Here is a 20,792-nt window from a genome sequence, read left to right as displayed (position 1 = left end):
CGCTCTACTACGCGAAATGTGCTATTATTATTATTTTTTTAAAGAGGTCGAGGCGGATAATTTATTATTATTACTATTATTAGAAACTTACCATATATAGTCAGATCTGCTGAGCTATTGGCTTGAGAATGGATGTTCTTGGCCACGCATTGGTACCTTCCCTGACTCTGTTCGTTGGTTACATTGAACAAGGTTACATGTGACCATGTACCCAAGCTACCACGATTCAAAATCGCCATATTGCTGAACGGCCCGTCGCTCATATGCACTGTGGATGAGGACCGTAGTACGGTTCCATTGAAGTACCAAGTGATGTTTGGAGCAGGATTGCCACTGGTGTTACACTGGAAGTGTACTGTGGCGATCTCATTCACAAGCACATCTTCCGGTCCACGAATAATGCGCGGGAGTTCTAGAGCACAATGCAATATTCAACAATTCTCTTATTGGCCACTGGCTATCGTGAGAATAAAGATTTGAAACAAGCATGTATAAGGAATAATATAGCGTCATAAGGATAATAAGGAGGTAATGATCAAAGTAAACTAAGATTAACTTAGGCAACATTTGCCTATTCAAATAGGGGACGCACTCTCAGTGACATTTATGCAAACATTAACAATTCAGATGCTCTTTGTGTTGTCAGTATGCAACAACAGCAACGCTTGGCATGCAAAGTATATTATAGTAAAATGTAACTCAAACATATGGCATGGATGCTACATGCATTCCTGCTGCACATGGAAACTCTATGCACTGGGATCTAGATTACAGCTCCTTCAAGGTGATCTAACCTTCGTAGAGTATGGAGAAATTGGTACAAGCAGACCCAGCTGCATTGATGAGGCAAGCCTGATACTCCCCAGCATCTGAATAATGGATTTTGTTGAATGTAAGGTTTAGTCGGTCCGGTGATAATGACGCGAATGATGACAGCCCACTCCATGTAGATTGGTTCATCTAAGTGGTACGAAGGAAATTGAAGAATGTGAAGTAAATGTTGTTACCATGTCTAATGCATTCGTGTGAGTTGAGTCGCCTAGCACTTCTAAACGCTCCTGAAGTATTTTAAACCTTTGAAGATAGTGCAAGAAAAGGATCAAATTAGGGCTGTGCCTTACGAGCCCGTGTAGTGTCACAGGCCGTCCGACTTTTCAAGTCTGGAGAAAATGCTGAACGGTCTCTGCCGGGATGACAGCTACACCAAAGCCCAGTGGCTAGCACATTATTTTGTTTTGTTTTAAGTACACGTATAATGCGATTTAGAACCGGTTTCGAATGACTACTACGAATATTTAAATTTCTCTAGCCCGCTCAGGGACTCGTAAACACGTCTTATGGCAGGGGACATATTTGCCACGTGTGTATGCTCATATACGTGTGTATACACCCGACCAACATAGAATGCCATCCACGGAGCGGTTAATGCGTACCTTTGACCAGGTAACATTGAGTGGGCTTGATAATGGCACAGCTGGATCTCCCAAGTGGCTCACCAGGACTGACAGAGACAAGGTCGTATTCTCCACACCGTTTTGAACAGGCATTCGAGATGAAATCCTCGCAGGAACTTGATGGCATCGGGCAAAATAAAAGCAAAAAAACAATTCAAGGAAAACTTCACATAGTGTGTCTTCGCATACATTAAATCCAGCTAACACAATCCAGAAGACATTTCCTTTAACTTATTTTAATAGACATCTTCTTTCCCCTCTCTTCAGGATCGTAAAGGGAATGATGGAAATGTTGCAAAAGACATAACTATACGAAGTGGTGGTTGCGACTTCGGCGGTGATTTGTAAGAAAGGGTTTGCTCCCCACACCGGAGCTCGCGCTATTCCGCCGACGTTACTTGACGCTTGACTGACTCACGACTGCCATCGAGAGCACACGTGAAGTCCATCGAACCTTCGACTCGGCAAACCTGCAAGAAAGCACCACTCCCTGCTCAATACACAGTGTTTCGGCGAATTCACCCCTCATCAGTTGAGCTTGAGTAGGCTGAGGAAAACTGTGCCTGAAGAGCACCACTTATATAGTGCTCTCCAGGCACAAACATCACCAGGGATAGAAACTTATAGAGACGCTCGGTTTCCAGCGCGACAAACACCTCGTGAACACCAGGTAGCAGCGTGAGTCAGTGTCGCTCCTGGACGGTGAGACAGACGTCGAGGACCCTCGGTCATTCACAACTCCGGTGTGGGGAGCAAAACCTTTCTTACAAATCATCGCCGAAGTTGCAACCACTACTTTGTACTGTTGTGCCCAGCGCGGGCTTGCGACTAGTTGGTTTGGAGGTGACAGCGTTGCGAATGACGGAGGGCCCTCGACGTCTGTCTCACCGTCCAGGAGCGACACTGACTCACGCTGCTATCTGGTGTTCACGATGTGTTTGTCGCGCTGGAAACGGAGCGTCTCTGTAAGTTTGTATCCCTGGTGATGTTTGTGCCTGGAGAGCATAGTGGTGCTCTTCAGGCACAATTTTCCTTCTTCTCGTGTGCTCTGGATGGCAGCCGTGGGTCAGTCAAGTGTCAAGTAACGTCGGCGGAATAGCGCGAGTTCGGGTGTGGGGAGCAAACCCTTTCAGACATAACTTTACCAAATACATTTTACTAAGTTTGTGGACAGCATGCTGTTTCGTTCTTTCTGAACTCATCAGCGTATCACAGACAATATGAAGCAAAACCCGATTGCAATGATAAATTAAAAAAATTTCGAAAGCCAATTAATTAAACGTACCTTGTCAAAGTGCTCAAAATGACAAGCCACGAAGTTCTACGCAATCCAAACATCAAAGGCCCTGTCTTTGAACATTGCCATCATTTTCTGGTCTCGCCCATAACTAACATAAGAAGAACACCGACGGTATTTGATTCAATTGACACTCCGTACCGCATGGCAAGAAGGGAAACCGAGCGAAAATTCCAAAACTGCTTGATGTAGCTTCCGCGCGTCAGTTCGCGGTGCAAGTCAGGTGTGTTACAAACACGGCCAAACTGAGACCTCTTATAATGAGTGGAGAGCCAGTCACTTCACCAGCACAACTTCTTTCTGTCACAGTGGTGACCAGCATTTTATATCAAATATTCCTTAAAGTGAACCCAACCTTTCGTTCTCTTTCAATGGCCTTGTCTCAATCTCCTTTCATTTTCAGTTTACCCGGTATTAAACTTTGCGTCAAGTAAAATGAAGGAAGGTGCTGTGGTAGTGTGGGGTTGGGTATCAGGATTTAATGTTCAAGTTCCTAGTCTGTGTCCCATGCAAACAATAATTTATAGAGAGAAGTGTGGCAAGAACAAGAGTGGAGCTTACTTTGCACCTGCAGGTAAAGTCGCGCTGAGTAAGTTCCATTCGGATTTCTGCCCACACATTTGTAGTCACCTTGATCTGAGCGGGACACTTCAGCGAACGTCAAGACGCTGGAATAGGTATGTGCTGTAGTTGTGGTGAAATTCCGTATTGTTGCCGACATCAGGGAGACATTCGTTCGTTCCCAAGTAATCGTGGGTCTTTCAATTCCACGAAACGTGCAACTCAAGCTTACATTGTGTTGATGCTCATTGCACACTACAGGAGTTCCGCTCGAATTCACAAACTTTGGCATCACTGTGGGCATGAAGGGAGGAAATACGTAGTGTTAAAATGGTCAGAACACCCGTTGTCACACATTATGCAGTATACTAGTACTTTGTTTCATCAAGTTAGGGTTCAACAGTTCTAAAACTAGGTATACATGTACTCGTATCAAACAGGGCAAATAATAATACTTTGTGTACGCTCACTAGACTGGAAGATAGCCAAGTCCACTGGGATAATACCTACCATTGACTGTGACGTGGGTGATGAATAGCGCTGTGGAGACGATATTGCTCGCAGTACATGTTACATTGTGTTTGTAATCAGCTGTGCGCACTTGCACGCTTCTCTCCATATATAGCGAGGTAAAGTACGGCACGTTTCTGTAGGAACTCAACGACGTTATCCCATATAGCGTAGGATTCACTTGCCAGGCGAATGTCGGCTCCGGATTGGCAAAAGCAGTACAGTTAACGAAGAAAGAGCTTCCTTCCAGCACGTACAAAGATGGCTGCATACGAGCGTCAAATGTTGGACCCACTAGAAAACAGGAAAAAAAAGTTGTCAAGAAATCAAGAAATCAAACACTTAGCGTTTTATACTTTCCTGGAATATTCAGATTTACAGCAGTGGGTAATCTAAAAATTACGTTTCACTATGGCCCTGATTCGCTTTACATAGTTATAAAATTACTGTATAACATGTTTGATTTAAGAGACTAGGCTGGGTGTTGTGTGATTCTGTGAAGACGTAAGTCAATTCTCTCCAAATTGTCCGCCATGTGCAATCTCTAAGCGGCGGCGTGCATATCGACAGGCGTTGTCAAGAAGTAGAGGAGATTGGAGTCTAGGTAAATATTGATGGTACACTAACCACAGTAACCGTCCAATCATCAGAATACGACTTTTTGTGGTGCAAATTCCTCGCCCAACTCTCACCTTGAACTGTTACGCTGACGGAGGTGGTTGCTGAATGCACTCCGGATGCTACATTGATCGTTGACGTGCAGATATATTTACCACTGTACGCGTACAAAGCATTCCTGATCGTTAGCGTACTGGTGGTGATGCTGAGCAAGCTGCTGTTATCTGACAGCAACAAAGAGCATACCAACTATTCACTAAGGTACATATTACTTTTAGTTGGGCGCACATATAATATTACATATTGCGAAAGAAACCATAGAACGCGAATTTGTGTGACGTGAAATCTCCCTTGGCAAATGGAAAGCAGGCGGGATAAGTCCAGACTACAGAGATAGTCAGTTTCAGAATGTAGCCAATATTTACACTAAAAGGAGCAGGTATACCGCAGCAAAACTAAAAAGATACCAAGACATAAAACAACACTGAGTTTCGATGCAAAAGTGCGTGTCAAGCAGAATGCGTCCGAAAGAGAGATAGAGAGATAAATAGATAGATAGAGGGAGACAAGAAGGAGAGAGAGAGAGAGAGAGAGAGAGAGAGAGAGAGAGAGATGACGGTTAGCCTATAACAGTGAATGGAGAGAGAAATGAAAATAGTTTGTTGGGAACTGATATGTCTACAGTTAGCAATAAGACATTTATTATAAAACAAATCTGAAGAGAAGGAAAACACAACTGAAGAGGCAAAACACATGAAGCACGGAAGTATCTCCCAAGCCAAGCAAGCATGCCGTTATGGTGCAAGGTCATACAACTGTGGTACAAATCTAGTACGGGAGTCCATGAACTACAGGTCAAATATGGCATGGGGGAATCCATATACATCACGCCTTCGAGATAATGCTGAGAAAACAAATCCAGTATTATCTATCAAATCAAATCAAAACAAGAAAAGAACAAGTATGGCAAATGACGGACCATAGCACACGGCGGAACAGACATAGCATGTCACACAAGGATACAGAAAGATACGATATAAGAACAATCCTCAAGAACATGTACACGATGTGTCCAGAACAAATCAAGATGCATAAGACTGTCCACGGGTGGAGGAAAGGTTCAAACGAGAGGGTGGTTGGTGTGCTCGTGTGCTGCGACGCAGAGGGGGAGGCATAGCAGGAGCAACGACAACAGACGGCTGTGGTGAAACACATGGTGCTGGTGACGGCACGGGTGGAGAGAACGGACGAAGAAAACGGCGATTTCTCCAATAAACTCGACCACTAGCCAACTTGACGAAATAGTCACGGTGCTGCCCAATGGCCACAATCACGCCACGGGTTGTCCAATGCTTCGTCTTCGGACCCTGGACGTCCACAGCAGTGGCGATACGGAGAACGGGAAGAGAGCGGTGGGTGGGAGTACTGGCTGAAACAGGTGTCGAGGGTGGTGACTGTTCTTCACGCTCACTAGCAACGGTGGACCACGAGGAAACAAACTGCGTCCACTCAGCAATGACGAAAGACCGAAGTGGATGCCCGAGAAGATGCTCAGCTGGGCTCTTGCCAGACGGACCGGGCGTATTCCGCCACTCCAGTAGACCACGAAATTAATCTGTGCCGAGATTGCCATTTGACGAGGTCTTTAGCAGCAAGCGCTTCATAGCTGTCACTGCGGCTTCCGCATGTCCATTACTCTGGGGATAAAGCGGGGAAGAGGATTCGCGTTGCACGTGCCAACGGCTACAGAAGTCGGCAAACTTCTTCGATGCAAACTGGGGGCCACCGTCGGTGCACAGTACAGCAGGCACACCCAGATCGGCAAACCAACGACGACAAGCGAGAATGACATCGTGTGATGACGGGGTCCTGCCGGTTCGAACAACGCACGGCCAATCAGTCAGATGGTCGACATAAACAAGAAACTCATAGCCTTGGCAAGAGAACAGATCAGCGGACACAAACTCGAACGGCAGAGTAGGATGACGGTCATTCATCGGTGGTTCGGCTGACTGCGACGCCTGGAATTCTCGACACGCGGAACAGGCACGGACAAGGGTGTCTATGTCGGCGGCGAGACCAGGCCAGTACTCGAGCTGTCGGGCGCGAGCCTTGGTGCGGACGAGACCTTGATGCGAGGCATGAAGGTTAGCAAGAACGCGTTGACGCATAGCCAAGGGAACAAGAATGCGTTGGCCTTTCATGACGATGCCCTGGTCCACTGACAGGTGTTCACGTCCATTCCAGAAGGGTTGTAGTGGAGCATCCAAATCACGCTGACGAGCGGGAAAACCAGGCAGAACGCACTGGACAAGAGACTGAAATACAGGATCAGCTGAGGCGGCTGCTTGAAGTTCAACAAACTTCAGGTTGGGGTGAGGACCATCATCACGGAGCATGCAGACGCAGATGCTGCGGCAATGAAGAGCAGGGGCTTCGCCGAATTCATCATTGGAAGACGGGATGCCGACGGGATTGCAAGACAGCGCATCAGCAAACGCGTGATCGGAGCATTTTCGCCAGGAAGCGTGCACTTGAAACGACTGCAGCTTCAGGCGAAAACGGAGAAGGCAAGGATTCTCGATCGGATCTAGAGAATACGCGTTGATAATCGGGATCAACGGACGGTGATCAGTGATCAGATCAAATAGGGTGCCGGATAAGTACAACTTGCACTTGTGCATGGCCCAATCGACGGCGAGCATCTCGACCTCAACAACAGCATAGCGAGATTCGGCATCAGAGAGGTAGCGGAAGCCACACTGGATAATTCGCCACTTATCGTCCTGCTTCTGCCACAGAACGAAGCCGAGACCACGTAGTGCAGAGGCATCAGTCTCCAGATGGAGGTCGTGTCCATGCTGGTAGAAGGCCAGGATAGGAGGAGACAGCAGAGTAGACTTGGTCTTCTCGAACGCAACAGTGTGGTTGGCATCCCAAACAAATTCACGGGTCGTCTTTAACAGACCACAAAGCGGAGTGGTGCAGGCGGCGAGGTGTGGTGAGAACTCGCTACACTTGTTCACCAGGCCAAGAAACGAACGCAAATCAGTGCGGTTTGCAGGAATGTCAAAATCGCGAATAGCCGCTGCCTTGTCATCGTCAACAACCCAGCCGTCTTGACTGACAATGTAGCCGCAGAAATGGATGTGACGTGACGCAAAGGTGAATTTGGACGGGCTCAGAGTAATGCCATGATGTCGAGCACACAGCAGGATGTCACGGGCATGGGTGACATGGGAGGCAAAGTCGTCATCATAGGCCAGGCAATCATCTACAACCTTGGCGAAATTCGGGATTGCATCGAACGCAGCATCAGTGCGGCAGTTGAAAACATCCCCGGCAGAAATCAGGCCTTGAGGGTTGCCTAGGAAACGATACCTGCCGTATGGGGTGATGAATGTGGTCATTGGATATGCCTGCTCACTCAGTGGGATTTGCCAGTATCCGTGCCTTGCGTCAAGCTTGGTGAGGAACTGTGCCGATCCAATACCAGAAACCACATTACGAGCGGTGCGAACAGGGTGGGCTGGTCTCGGGACTTGGTCATTCAGTCGTTTGAAATCGACGGGTAGGCGTTTCTCGGAGGTACCTTTCTTGTCAACGAGTACAATCGGGTGACACCATTCACTAGGCTCACTGACAGGTTCGATTATGCCATCGACAACCATTGTGTCCTGTTGTGACTTGACCTGGTCACGAAACGCGTGCGGAATCGGGCGTGCGGTATGGACACATGACGGCTTAGCATCTGGCTGTTGGATGTCCATCGGAGGACCTGCCATCGCCTTCAAGCCAGTGTCGGAAAACACGTCCGAGAACTCCTGCAGTAGCTCATCGCGAACACGAGCGATATCAGCAGAGCTAGGATTGACAACAGCCTTTGATACAGCACGGATCTTAGGTAGTGCGGCATCATTAGCAGCAGGGTACTGTGCAGGCCAATCTGACGGGAGGAGCTGGAGTGCACTCAAGGACGAACGTGATAGAAGAGCATCGTCCAGACCCTTGTACACGTGGATTACGGTGCTGTGTTGTACTTCGCCAACCTGAAGTAAAGCACGAATACTGCCGATGTTCTGCAACTGCTCCCCAGATGCCGCTAGGACGCACTCTGGGTTATGGTCGAGGTTCTCGGAGAACCCGCCAAGCAGTTCGAGATGATGCTTGCCACTGGCATCGACGTCACTGCCAGTATCAGGGACCCAGGGTAGCGTGACTGCCTCATCCTCAGTGGCTAAACGGGTGGACACACGCACAGTAGGCTGCGCAGCAAGACGGGTACGCTGCTACTTCAGTTGGCCCACATGCTTCACGTTCCGGTCCGATTGTGACGACGACCTACACCTAGCGAGAAAGTGACCAGTCTTGCCACAGCCATTACATTTCTTGCCCCTGGCAGGGCAACTATACTTTGTGTGCGGGCTCCGGCCGCAATTGGGGCACTTCTTGTGTGTGTCGCTTCCTGACGAGGGAGCGGATGCAGATGGCAATACAGGTGCAGACATCTTGCTGCCAGGCTGTCCCTGTCGGGATTGTTGCTTACTGCGTTGGTACGCGGACCGCCGCACAGCATTGAGCTGGCTGGTGGACGGGATACTGCTGCTCGTCGTGGTAGCCGCTTCCTCCGCCCGGCAAATTGTGACTGCTTCGTTCAGGGTCAAATCCTTGGCAGACAATACTTGTGCCGGGTAGCGTCGTCACTAACTCCAATGACAATCCTGTCATGCAGGGTGTCAGCACGCACACGTGTCAGGCTTGTGCGACAGGTACTACATGTGTGTGCTGAACATTGTGAGCACAAAACAACGTCCGGAAAATCACAGCTATAGTGCAATTCTTTCAATGAAGTGTAAAAAGAATCGAAAGACTCGCCTTTCGATTGACACCTATCGTAAAATGCGATACGATCCAGGAGTGGGTTGCGCTGCCGTCGCAAATATTCCTTGACTGCAGAAATCACATTGTCCGCATCGGGATTCGGTGGAGTCACGATAACACCCTCGCGGAGAAATCTGCGTAGCTCCTCATCTAGAGCTTGCCGCAGCGAGGACACTCTGGTCTCACGGCTCTGGGCTGGCAGGTGCTGGCCCTCATAATAGTCTCGCCACATTTCCTGCCATGCCGTGAAGTCGGCCGCTCCGCAGAGACAGGCTTTGGAGCTGGTGATGTGGTGCTGGGTTGCACGGGTTGTTGTGTTGGTTGTGTCAGTCGTTGTATAGTTTGTTGGAACAGGTCAGCCATTTTACGTTCCCTCTCCTCTGAGGACTTCATTTGTGCCGCCAACATCGCGGTCAGGGCAACAATGTCAGGAGCAGGGTCTGAGTCGGACATCGTGGTCGTAACCTACGCAAATGCTGGTATCACGAACAAACTACAAAAACATCGGCCAATGTGGCAACACAACGAGGTGCAAACACAAAGCACGAGAAACTAAACACACAGGTGAGTTCTACAAGGAACGAACAGTTCACTGCGCCATGATATGTCTACAGTTAGCAAGAAGACATTTATCATAAAACAAATCTGAAGAGAAGGAAAACACAACTGAAGAGGCAAAACACATAAAGCACGGAAGTATCTCCCAAGCCAAGCAAGCATGCCGTTATGGTGCGAGGTCATACAACTGTGGTACAAATGTAGTACTGGAGTACATGAACTACAGGTCAAATATGGCATGGGGGAATCCATATACATCAGGAACTATTTTTCAGTTTCAGGAAATGAAGAGTGAAGATTGCCAGGACGCCAGCTAATGAATGCAAATCAGAACCTTTCGAACATGTATGCCCCTAATAAATAAAAGAACATGCTGAACCAACGGATCTTAAGTAAGAAATAGGATATAATGCCTCGAAACTGCAAAATTAATATTGGCATGCACCATTCCATTCCCAACAGGATTGGGTTATTTGGATGATCTGAACTGGAGTACTCTCCGTATTCTTACCATAACCTGATGTTGTCAGAGCTGAAATATCCCCAGAAGGCATCACAACTTGATTCCCGTTGTCCTGCCAGGTAACATTAGCCTGGGGGTATGAATATGTCGAACATGGAATGATCAATGTGCCAGTCTCATTCACTGTAACATTTTGTCCAATAGTCGGTGTAGATATCATTGGTAACACTGAAATAACAAACGAACGGAAGCACAAAGAGAGGGGCCAAATCTTGTCACAGTATGAAGCGAAACTTGGCGAAGAAACTCTCCTCCAGGTGGACTCTACTTTTTGGTTATAAGATACCACTAACATTTTAGACTACTGCCGACATTAAGTGGTACTATACAAAGTTGGCTGCTCCAACATGGCTACTTGGAAGCTCTCCCCGGTCAATTCATATTACGTTCGGACAGTTAACATTCACAGGTTCATCTTGAGTAAGCAAAACAAAATTAAATCTTTTTTCGTATCACTGCATTTGTCTAAAAATCAATAGTTCTAAGTCGGAAATGAACGGGTTTTCCAGGCCTAACAACTGGATAATAATGAGCGACTGTTTACGATTGGCCTATATTTCAGCTCTCTGTGCAAATGTTGAGATCGTCAGGTTGTCTAAACACTTTCCACCTTTCACATCCGTCACAGCCACTGAGACTGTAAGCATATCAGGGCTGTAACTGTTGTCAGTGGTGCTGACCGATCTTGTCCCAGTCTTACTGACTGTTCTGTTTTTCATAAACGGCACCGTTCTTGATGGATGTAATGTTCCGGCAATTGGAAGTTTTCCATACAATTTTACAAAATTTATTGTATGAAAAGGAGTTGGACGCGATTTCAGCGATATTAAGAGAATCATGTGTCGCTCCCTACGTGGGAGTGCTTGCTTTTCCTGCCGACTTCAATACAATTTGACTCACTCTCATTTACACTGTCATCCAGAAGACACAAGAGGTCCATCGAACCTTCAACTCGGCAAACCTGCAAGAAAGCACCATTTTCTGTCCAATACACACTGTTTCGGAGAAATCACCTCTCATAAGTTGGGCATGAGTAAGCTAATGAATTTAGTGCTAGGAGAGCACTGCATTATGTACCAGGTACGAATGCTAACTTACTGTGACATTCCATTTCCAACGCGACAATACCTATGCAACTCCAGGAAGATGAGCGAGTCACTTTTGCTCATAGAGGCGCAAGGTTACAAGTAGGGAGCAAATTCCTCAACCAATTATAGCCTGAAGATTATGCTAAGAGTCGATGTATAAGAGTTTTTTTATTCTTCTTACTTATTTCGTTTTCTCCAGCCGCCTGAGGATTCACACAGATACGATAGTTGAGAATTATTGGAAAATGTTGAAATAATCGATGGATAATGTTAGTTTGTAATGGTAGTTAAAAGTATGTGCCGTCCAAAACGTTTTAAAGCGCTCACCGTTCACGTGCACAATGAACGTGGTAGAACCTGATCCACCAGCGTTTGAGGCTGTGGCAGTGTACGTTCCTGCATCTCTTCTGTTAAGTGCAGTGATGGAAACACCTGCGCGACCAGGCGCGAAAATGTACTTAGTCGTTGAATAGGACGGGAGAGCACCAGTGGGTCCAACCCACAGTATCTGATAGATGAAGAATAAATAAAAAAAGGTAGGTGTTGAAGTCAAACAGGGATGTTGAGCCAATAGTAATATATAAATAGAAAGGATCTATAAGCAAGGAGTTATGACCAACAATCCACCATGGTCCCGGGATAATATACATTGTACAGTCAGGTCGAGCGACAACAAGGTACACAATTGACACATTCCAAGACCTGACACCGGGCTCCAACACATCTGCGAAGCGCAAACTAACAACCTTCCAACTGCATGTAGGTCTTTGCTCTACCCTGATGGGGGGGGGGGGGGAAAGCCCGAAAATGTGAGGACTATTTACAATGCAGTAATCAGTAAAAAGTCAGTGTTTGATAGGCATATGCGGATAATGTCGGCAGAAAAATTGGCAGAATTCGGTACTTTTTCTGGTAAGTTTAATGCATGTTTGGTATGTGGATAAAGAAATGGAGTTGAATTCGAGGAATTGTCCGCCGTTAGGTTTGTATGGTTCTGCCAATTTTACTGATTTTCGAGCAGAATCTGCCACCTTTTCCAGCATTATCCGCCAATGCCTAGTGTTTGAATGCAGTGGCCCAGATGTTCCATAAATCCTATTGTGATGTGTTGCTTTCCTTGATACGTTTTGATTGATTTTTGTTTGTGTTTATTTTACTTCACAGTGAAGTTCACACGGGAACTAGGCCCCATAACATCAAGGCGAATATGAAAGGAAAAAGCAAAGAAGGAAAGGGAATATATGGCAAGCAGGCAGGACAAATTACAAAGCAAAGTAGCCCAGGTTTCAGAAGTGCTCAGGTACTGACAAAACCCTTCACATATGCGCGTGTTTTGAAAGTACTTCCAACACATTCACATCAGTTGGACCACGAGGAGGGAAAAACGTACTCTATCAATGTCACGCGATGCTAGAACTGTCTTCGGGGTGAAAATATTTTGGGCTCCTTCTTGGCTTGGTCAGGTGCAATTCTGGGCCCAAGCTCGGATATTTCGAGCATTGCTCATTAGAAGCAAGGCCTTAAGTTCAAGCTGTGGTGGGGTAGAATCTTTTTCGCCTTCTTATTGTTTGCAGCGATTAGAAAAATGTTGACAATCGAACAACATGCAGATAGTAGAACTTACGTGGCTGATTTGAGGGTATACGTATAACCAATACAACGACAGTGGCACGGTTTCGTTTTCCAGTCTTGTCAAGTTCGATTGCGTACTGATCAATTTGGGCTTCACTGTAAATGGAAAATATAAATAAAAGATCAAGAAATACAACATTTGTCAACTTCCTGTTACTGCCGACATTCTTAGTTGCGGTATGACTTAGCTTGTCCACACTTACGCTGCGCTCGCAATCCCCTCTTCGGTCCTACCTAACAGTGACCCTTACCAGTTTAAAGGCTGCTGGTCTTCCCCTGGACGATTAGTAGAGCTAGGTGTCAGGTCGTTAAATGTCTCAGTACCTGATCAGATTTTGTCATCTCAATTTCTGACGGCATACTTTTCTTGATACAGTCGTGGAAAGTTGGTTCATAACTCGTTTCCATATTATCCCTTCCATTTGACATGTTTTATTGGCTTTGTTGAGTCACAGAAGGAGTCACCATCCCAGACACAAAGGAACAACTTGGGGACAGGTACTAGTAGTGGGAAGACATTTATCATAGACGGAGAGACGGAGAAAAAGAGGAACTAAACAACTACATTGTGAAAGAGAGAGAGAGATTCGAAGAGAGTTGACGCAATATATAGGGCCTGGGTAGCTATGGCAAACATGGGTGCGCAAGTAGCTACCCCGGCCAACGGAACGAAAGGTGAGAATGACGTAGGTGAGAAGGACGTAGCATGGGCGGAGGTACCTAACAGCTTCGTATACGACAGGGAGCGAAACAGCTGTCTTGAGGCGTGGAACAATATTATCTCTCAACGGAAGTGTCTTTGCTGGTGTCTGTATGGTTCGGCTCGTGAGCGCGTGGTTGTGATGAGTTTGGAATGCAATAAATTCGAAATATGGCCGAAAGCTCTGTCGCAATATTTAGTGTTGTATACGATCTAAGTTAAGATAAAATAAATTTACTTGTACCCCTCTATCCAGGATTCATAGGGCGGTAAAAACAGATCTGCCCTCACACGCTCTCTAAGTTTCAAAGCTAATCTGACACGGAGCTCTCCTTCTCAACACCACCACCTGTAGCTCGCGGATGGCGCCTAGTCGATGCATGGTCAGTGGTATCGGACACAGGAGGCTGTGGTACATTAGGTAGAGCATGGCAGAAAGCAGATGACACAGCAACGACAGTTTAAGTCTTCAACTTCATTCCCCCTCTATGCTCCTGTAACTAAGACCACTTTCCCAAGCTGCCCTAAGCCACATCCGCAGAACCTGATGACCGGATACCCCTGAAGCTATTGTTCGCTATGCTGAGCTTAGACTATGACTTTGTGAGGGCTCACTAGTATGAAGCCTCCTCTAATCGGTCCAGAAGGCCTACATTTCACTTGAATCTAATTCTGTTGGTCGCTGAAGACATTTGAAAAGTGTACAGAATGGATGATAATTTCATCAGACAATATTTCCGAAACACAACGATGAGGCTAATCCGCGCTTAGCTGTATTCCTCTTTTATGGGGAGCCAAAGTACAACTATTGCACAGGCTATTATTATTTTCATTGCATGTACGCGTTGGAGTCAACCATGCAAGCATGATTCACAACTTCGCTTATGCTGAACATGATAAACAGGACTATGACAGGGAAAAATTGAGCTAGAGCGATGATATATGATAATATCATTTTACAATGTAGCTCATGTGTACTGAAGATATGTCACTTATTATGTCATTAATTTTATGAATATTGCAGGCTGCGTGATAATGATCGTGCTATTTTCTGAGTTTGCATAGGCTAGGAGGAAGTAATTCAGTGTGAGACTAGGGATTGAGACAATCTCTCCGAATTCGCTCAAAAGTTGAAGAAAAGTTCCCTTTGGGGTGTGGATTCACTCCGCAATACACTTGAGCAAGATTCTGAAGGAAACCTTGACACTGGTATACCCCTCAAGATGGCCGAAACTTCACATGATTTAGGGGTCTATAAGCGAGTCACGCCACAAGGTGTACGGATAAGCTACGAACAAAACTCCATCACGCCAGCATTGCTTCACATGATATTTATTGCGGGGCAATACCGCTTCGCCACGTCAGCATCCCAAAACACGATCACTTGTCACTCCAACCCACAAGCTTCTCCTTGCGCCACCAACAGTTTTTGGTTCAACCGTTCACACAATAATAACTGAAGTCCTGAGCGTAGTTTTTGAATTTTATAGCAAGAGGCACCAACGGAGGTTCCCGACCTTTCTACCCAGGTTCCTTCGCAAGAGTAACGAGACACACAAGTTCCCCAATTGGCAATTCCCATGCATTGTCCTCAAGCGAAATTTTACAACTCCTTCTAATCCATTCACTTTCATGAACCTCCTTGTCTCGATGACAATTCCAGGAAAGCGTTCATCGACCTTACTACTTGTTGGGTGTATAGAATGAGTGCGCATTTGATCATGTGTATGATATTTTTCAGGTGATAATATTATTTTCTAGGATTCTCCAGAGGCACATGGATGCCTATCAAAGGGAGTCTCCTGGGGAAAGGAAGTGAAGGTGGCTGTCGTGAGAGTGGGAAGAAGGGACATGACAAGGTTTTTGCTATAATAATTTTTATTCTGGTAACACTTTTGCCAAAGCATCCATACCCTCGGTCATTCTATACTCGATACTTGACTGAGATGACTTACCATATACAACAACGGTGATGTTAACGGATCGTTGAATAGTCATCGTCTTAGTTTGAATTGATGCGTAACAGGTGTAGACACCCCTCAAATTACGTTGGACGTTTGGGATGGTCAGCACAGTTTTAGTGGTACTCAGCAGGGTGGTATTGTCTGAAGAAGAACATTAGGTATGACACGAGGAAAGCAATCAGTAAGGGGAACAATATTCTGTATTAAAGGCTTACAAACCCGCTGTATCTTCATTAAAAAAAGCATTTGGGCATCTCATGACAGCATGCCATAACAAATAGGGCTAATCGCATCTACACTAATGGGTCATATCTTCTATGCTGCCGTCAGAACATCTAAACTCTTTCTGTTATTCAGCTTACGGTGATGATGTATGTTGTCCAGACAGTTCGCTAATGGTGCTAAAGTATTCTGATACTGCTAGATCTTACCAAGCGTGTTGGCACTACCGATGATATGAATATTGACGAGTGAGGAGGTCAGCGATAAACTCTAGTGAAACATTAAAGTGATATTGTAAAGATACTTACCAAAGCTGGTTGTGGTATTCACAGTGTTGACACCGTCGCTTCCGATGTTTGCCGAACTAGTTTCGTGACGCCAAAAGCCAGAGGCTGGCGGAAATGACGAAGATAGGCATGCTACGATCAGTGGATAGGTTTCATTCACAGCCAAGAGCTGGAAAGGTTGAGGTGCGGAAAAAACTGGTACGACTGCAGAAAAAATAGCAGAAAGTTTTCATAGCAAAACAGGTGTTTCACCTCTTTGGTGCCCCTGATTTTTGTAAGTCATCCTTCTACGGCCCTGTTGGCAAAACAGCTGATCCATTCTCGCTCTAATCCCATGGTTTCACCAGGTGACATCTCGCGATCCCATATTTTATCAGCCTCTCGTTTTATTTTCTCCACTTTTCTTTGGAGGTTATCGAAATAATCGAATCATTGTATAGGTTTCCACTGCCCAGTTGACATTAATTTTATGAAAATTGAAATCAAATGCAAAAAATAGGTCGTATAATTATGTGTGCTGTGAAGACAATAATTTCATTACGGCTCTCAGTAATTTCAGCTGTGCTGTTATTTTAACACACACACCCACGCACACATACAAACATGGGTGCGCGTGTGCGTGCGTGTACTTGTATTTGTATACATGCGTGTTACACTGACAACACCGTTAAGAATGAGAGCAATAAAAAGAGTTCGCATTCCAATTACCATAAACATCTACCGAGAATGTAACAGAGCCGGTTCCTGCTGTATTCAGTGCTCTGGTGGTGTAATTTCCTGCATCCTTTAACGTCACGTTATTGATCGTCAAATTTTGGCGATTGACAGAGAACAGGTACTTGCTGGTCGAAGATAATGGCAGCTGTCCCATCGGTCCAACCCATGTGATCTGCAGAAAACAACGCGTGGACAGGGTACGTGCACAGGGAAGATCATAACCCTCATTATCGATTTTGAAAAGTACAGTAGTGAGGAGAAGAACACGCCCTGCCACTCGCAACTCAAGTGGCGTGAGGGTTTGAAAGTATTGTAGGTCAAACATTGGAGATCCGCACAACAACTGATAGCCCCTTCAGCATTCCAGGTCGATGCACTAGAGGAACTCATGGAAAAGGTTTTGGTTGCGACATTCAAGATTTTTAGACTCGCGGCACCAAAGGTATTCTAGGTGTGATCGTGGGGAGGTGTATCATTGGCCTAAGCAAAACTACAACACCTAGACATTAGCCCCCCCCCCCAAATGGGTCGGCCGAAAAATTCGCCGAAAACGAGACATATCGAGCTTTTCGCCGGTTTTTAGGGTTCCTTTGAGAATCGCCGAAACTCTACGAAGTATTGTTGCAATGTGCGTTTAGGAACAAATTGATGTTGCTGCAAGCATGACCGCTCCAGCTCATTAATACAGTACTTGTAGTACTAGTGCGTTGAGGTCGTGTGACTCTTTGTCTTTGTCCTCCTCTCAAACAATCTGTTCGTTACAACGAACTTTCCGTTTTCTTTTCTTTCTTTTCCTACCTCTACTTGTTCACAGTATCCTTCGTAATGTTATTCACAGTGGATGTAATGTTATTAGGCATTATGCCTGTTTTGATTTCCACTGAAAATAAAGTACCCAACAAAAGCAAACGTTAGCCATTAGGAAGCTCGTTACTAGTGAAATCCCCAAATTAGCCGGCGAAAATTCGCCGAAAACGAGATCCAACAAAATAAATCGTTGAGATTTTCACCGGTTTTGAAGGCTTTTTTTGAGAATTGCCGAAAATGTACCAAATCGTCCACTCTATCACCAATTTTTGAAGCCAATATGCCAACAATTCTTTCAGGCGATTTTCTAAATAATTTTCCAATTTTGCAGCCGAATTTTGAACACTCAGCTGATTTTGTAGCCGAATCTGATGTATTTTTGAGTCAAGCGAAAGGTTGAATAGGCAAAACACTTTGGGGAAAGCCTACTAGACATCCCCTGTGAGGAAGCCTGCACGCTGGACATTAATTCCAACCTATCAGTACTATCCTTTTTTTCCTTTTGTCAGTGCTCCTAAATAAATTGATATCATAGGATCTCTAGGGCATCTCCGCATGAAGGCCTTCCACGAAAGGTTTATAACACAATTCTTGACATTGTGCACTGTTTCTCGCTTGTGTCTATCTAAAGCTCAGTGCTATTACTTACATCGCCTGGTGTGATAGTTGGAATCGCAGGTGACTGAAAGGAGAAGGCTAATTTTGCTGCACTCCCCTCCTCCAGCTGGAACTCAGTTTCGTTAGAAATCAACGTTGGTTTTACTGAAGAGGACAAAGACAGATATTGCTAGATGTTAGGCCTATTTCGTATAAGGTCCCATGTCCAGCAACTGAGTATTGTGTTATATTTTCCAAAACAATGCTTAATTCACAGTTTTTGTGCTCAACTTGCAAGACACAATCTCGCCGTAAACATCCAGAATTTTCAGATGATGAAAAAGAGTGAAAGTAGAACCTGAAAAAGGCAGACAGTCAGCCTAGCTGTACAAGGGCCGGTCAAAAATGCTGCCAACTGAAATCCGACTCCTGAGCGATGCGTTCACATTCTAGTGGTATTTCGTGGCTTTACTATCCCACGTTGGGTCTTTGCGATGTGAGCGCACCGCTCAGTGGTCGGATTTCAGTTGCCACCACTGCACAATGGTAAAACAACCTGTTAGCGCTTGCACCCGAATGCATCAGAGCAGTGTATAGGAAATGGGAGAGCCAAGTGACTACATGCAATGGAAAGTCACAGAGCAAAGCTGCATGCATACCCACGTATTCTCACAACACCGCACAAGGATAATTGGGGTACACCAGTGTGCTGATTTCGATCAACTGGTGAAGCGATTGGCGTTGCAAACAGCCAAAGTGATCGCTCACGACTGAGCTGCAGCAGTACCCGCGACCGGGTGCAAAGTTCCCTGATCGACGTTGCAAACAGCCAACCAGGGTGAAGCAGTTGGCGTTGCAAACGGCCAAAGCAGTCGCTCATGCTTGAGCGGCAATAGTACCCGCGACCGGGTGCAATGACTACTGATTGGCGTCGCAAACAGCCGACCAATAGTATGCAATTTTAAGCAGAGATAGTAGCAGCAAAGCAACCAGTTGAAGGAAGCTGTTCCAACCTATATAATGTGGGAATGGGAGGGTGGGTGGCAAACAAATTCCGGTTGCTGCTCAGTGACACTGCAAAGGAAAGCGCAAGCCAAAGTCAGCGCAGCAAGAGCTACCCAAGGCGATTTGGGCGCGCATGCGCAGCAGTTGAGTGCACGTGTAAAGCCAGCTTGATCGCAGCTAGCATGAGATAGAGAGCAGCGCATCGGTCTTATCGCTAACTAGGGTTAGCCCAAAAGCTAACCCAACATTTAGCGCTTGCACCCGAATGCATCAGAGCAGTGTATAGGAAATGGGAGAGCCAAGTGACTACATGCAATGGAAAGTCACAGAGCAAAGCTGCATGCATACCCACGTATTCTCACAACACCGCACAAGGATGATTGGGGTACACCAGTGTGCTGGTTTCGATCAACTGGTGAAGTGATTGGCGTTGCAAACAGCCAAAGTGATCGCTCACGACTGAGCTGCAGCAGTACCCGCGACCGGGTGCAAAGTTCCCTGATCGACGTTGCAAACAGCCAACCAGGGTGAAGCAGTTGGCGTTGCAAACGGCCAAAGCAATTGCTCATGCTTGAGCGGCAATAGTACCCGCGACCGGGTGCAATGACTACTGATTGGCGTCGCAAACAGCCGACCAATAGTATGCAATTTTAAGCAGAGATACATGTAGTAGCAGCAAAGCAACCAGTTGAAGGAAGCTGTTCCCAGAAAACCAGCACACGGCACCCCAGCAAGCGTTCACCACCAATGCACGAGAGCTAAGAACAAGTGATTAAGGCACGAGATGGATAAAGGTAGGCATGCAGGTGGATGAAATCCAACGCAGGTTCTCAATACGGCAATTTAGCAATGACAATCGGTACCTGTATGTCAAGGCTATATTACATCGACTGGAATGGCAGCACTGCTCGGTCTGGTTGTGCTTGAGCAGCTGGGGCGAGACGTCGGAATTCCTCCATGCGGAAACGAGACAGCGAATCGGCAATGCAGTTAGACTGGCCATCAATGTGAGCAGCAGTGACGGTGAAATTGAAGCGGGCGCACACAAAGAACAGCTCCCTGATCAGGGTCATCACTGGAGGTGACTTGGATGTGCCGGAGCGGATGCAATCTACCACAGCCTTGTTGTCGCAGTGCATTGTGATACGAAGCTGGCGCCATTCCTTGGCCCACGTGCAGCACGCTGTGACCAACGCGTAGAGCTCCTTCCACTCAATGCTGTGAGTGAGTTGCTCAGGTGACCAGGTCCCTTGAAGCCAGCGGCCGCTGTTGAATGCGCCCCAGCCCAGGGTGCCACTGGCATCAGTGAACAGCTCCAAGTCTGGAAATGGTGTCCAATCTGGGAACAGGAAGAATGATTTTCCGTTCCAT

At 46.3% G+C, this 20,792-nt stretch overlaps 1 protein-coding gene across 1 annotated transcript in view; it reads right to left on the bottom strand.

Moving 5' to 3' along the window:
* LOC135829294 (hemicentin-1-like) overlaps positions 1-20,792 on the bottom strand; it is a gene marked incomplete in the record, with an annotated part of 59,825 nt that overhangs the window by 13,504 nt on the left and 25,529 nt on the right. Inside the window, 13 exon segments of the mRNA XM_065341697.1 lie at positions 92-412; positions 795-960; positions 1,434-1,570; positions 3,313-3,606; positions 3,823-4,116; positions 4,515-4,664; positions 10,391-10,570; positions 11,818-11,998; positions 13,115-13,218; positions 15,778-15,927; positions 16,317-16,499; positions 17,004-17,184; positions 18,469-18,581. Coding sequence (XP_065197769.1) covers positions 92-412; positions 795-960; positions 1,434-1,570; positions 3,313-3,606; positions 3,823-4,116; positions 4,515-4,664; positions 10,391-10,570; positions 11,818-11,998; positions 13,115-13,218; positions 15,778-15,927; positions 16,317-16,499; positions 17,004-17,184; positions 18,469-18,581 — 2,454 coding nt within the window.

The sequence above is a fragment of the Sycon ciliatum genome, chromosome 13 (genome assembly GCF_964019385.1).
Source record: "Sycon ciliatum chromosome 13, ocSycCili1.1, whole genome shotgun sequence".
NCBI classification, from domain to species: domain Eukaryota; kingdom Metazoa; phylum Porifera; class Calcarea; order Leucosolenida; family Sycettidae; genus Sycon; species Sycon ciliatum.
This window is presented reverse-complemented; position numbering and strand designations above follow the sequence as displayed.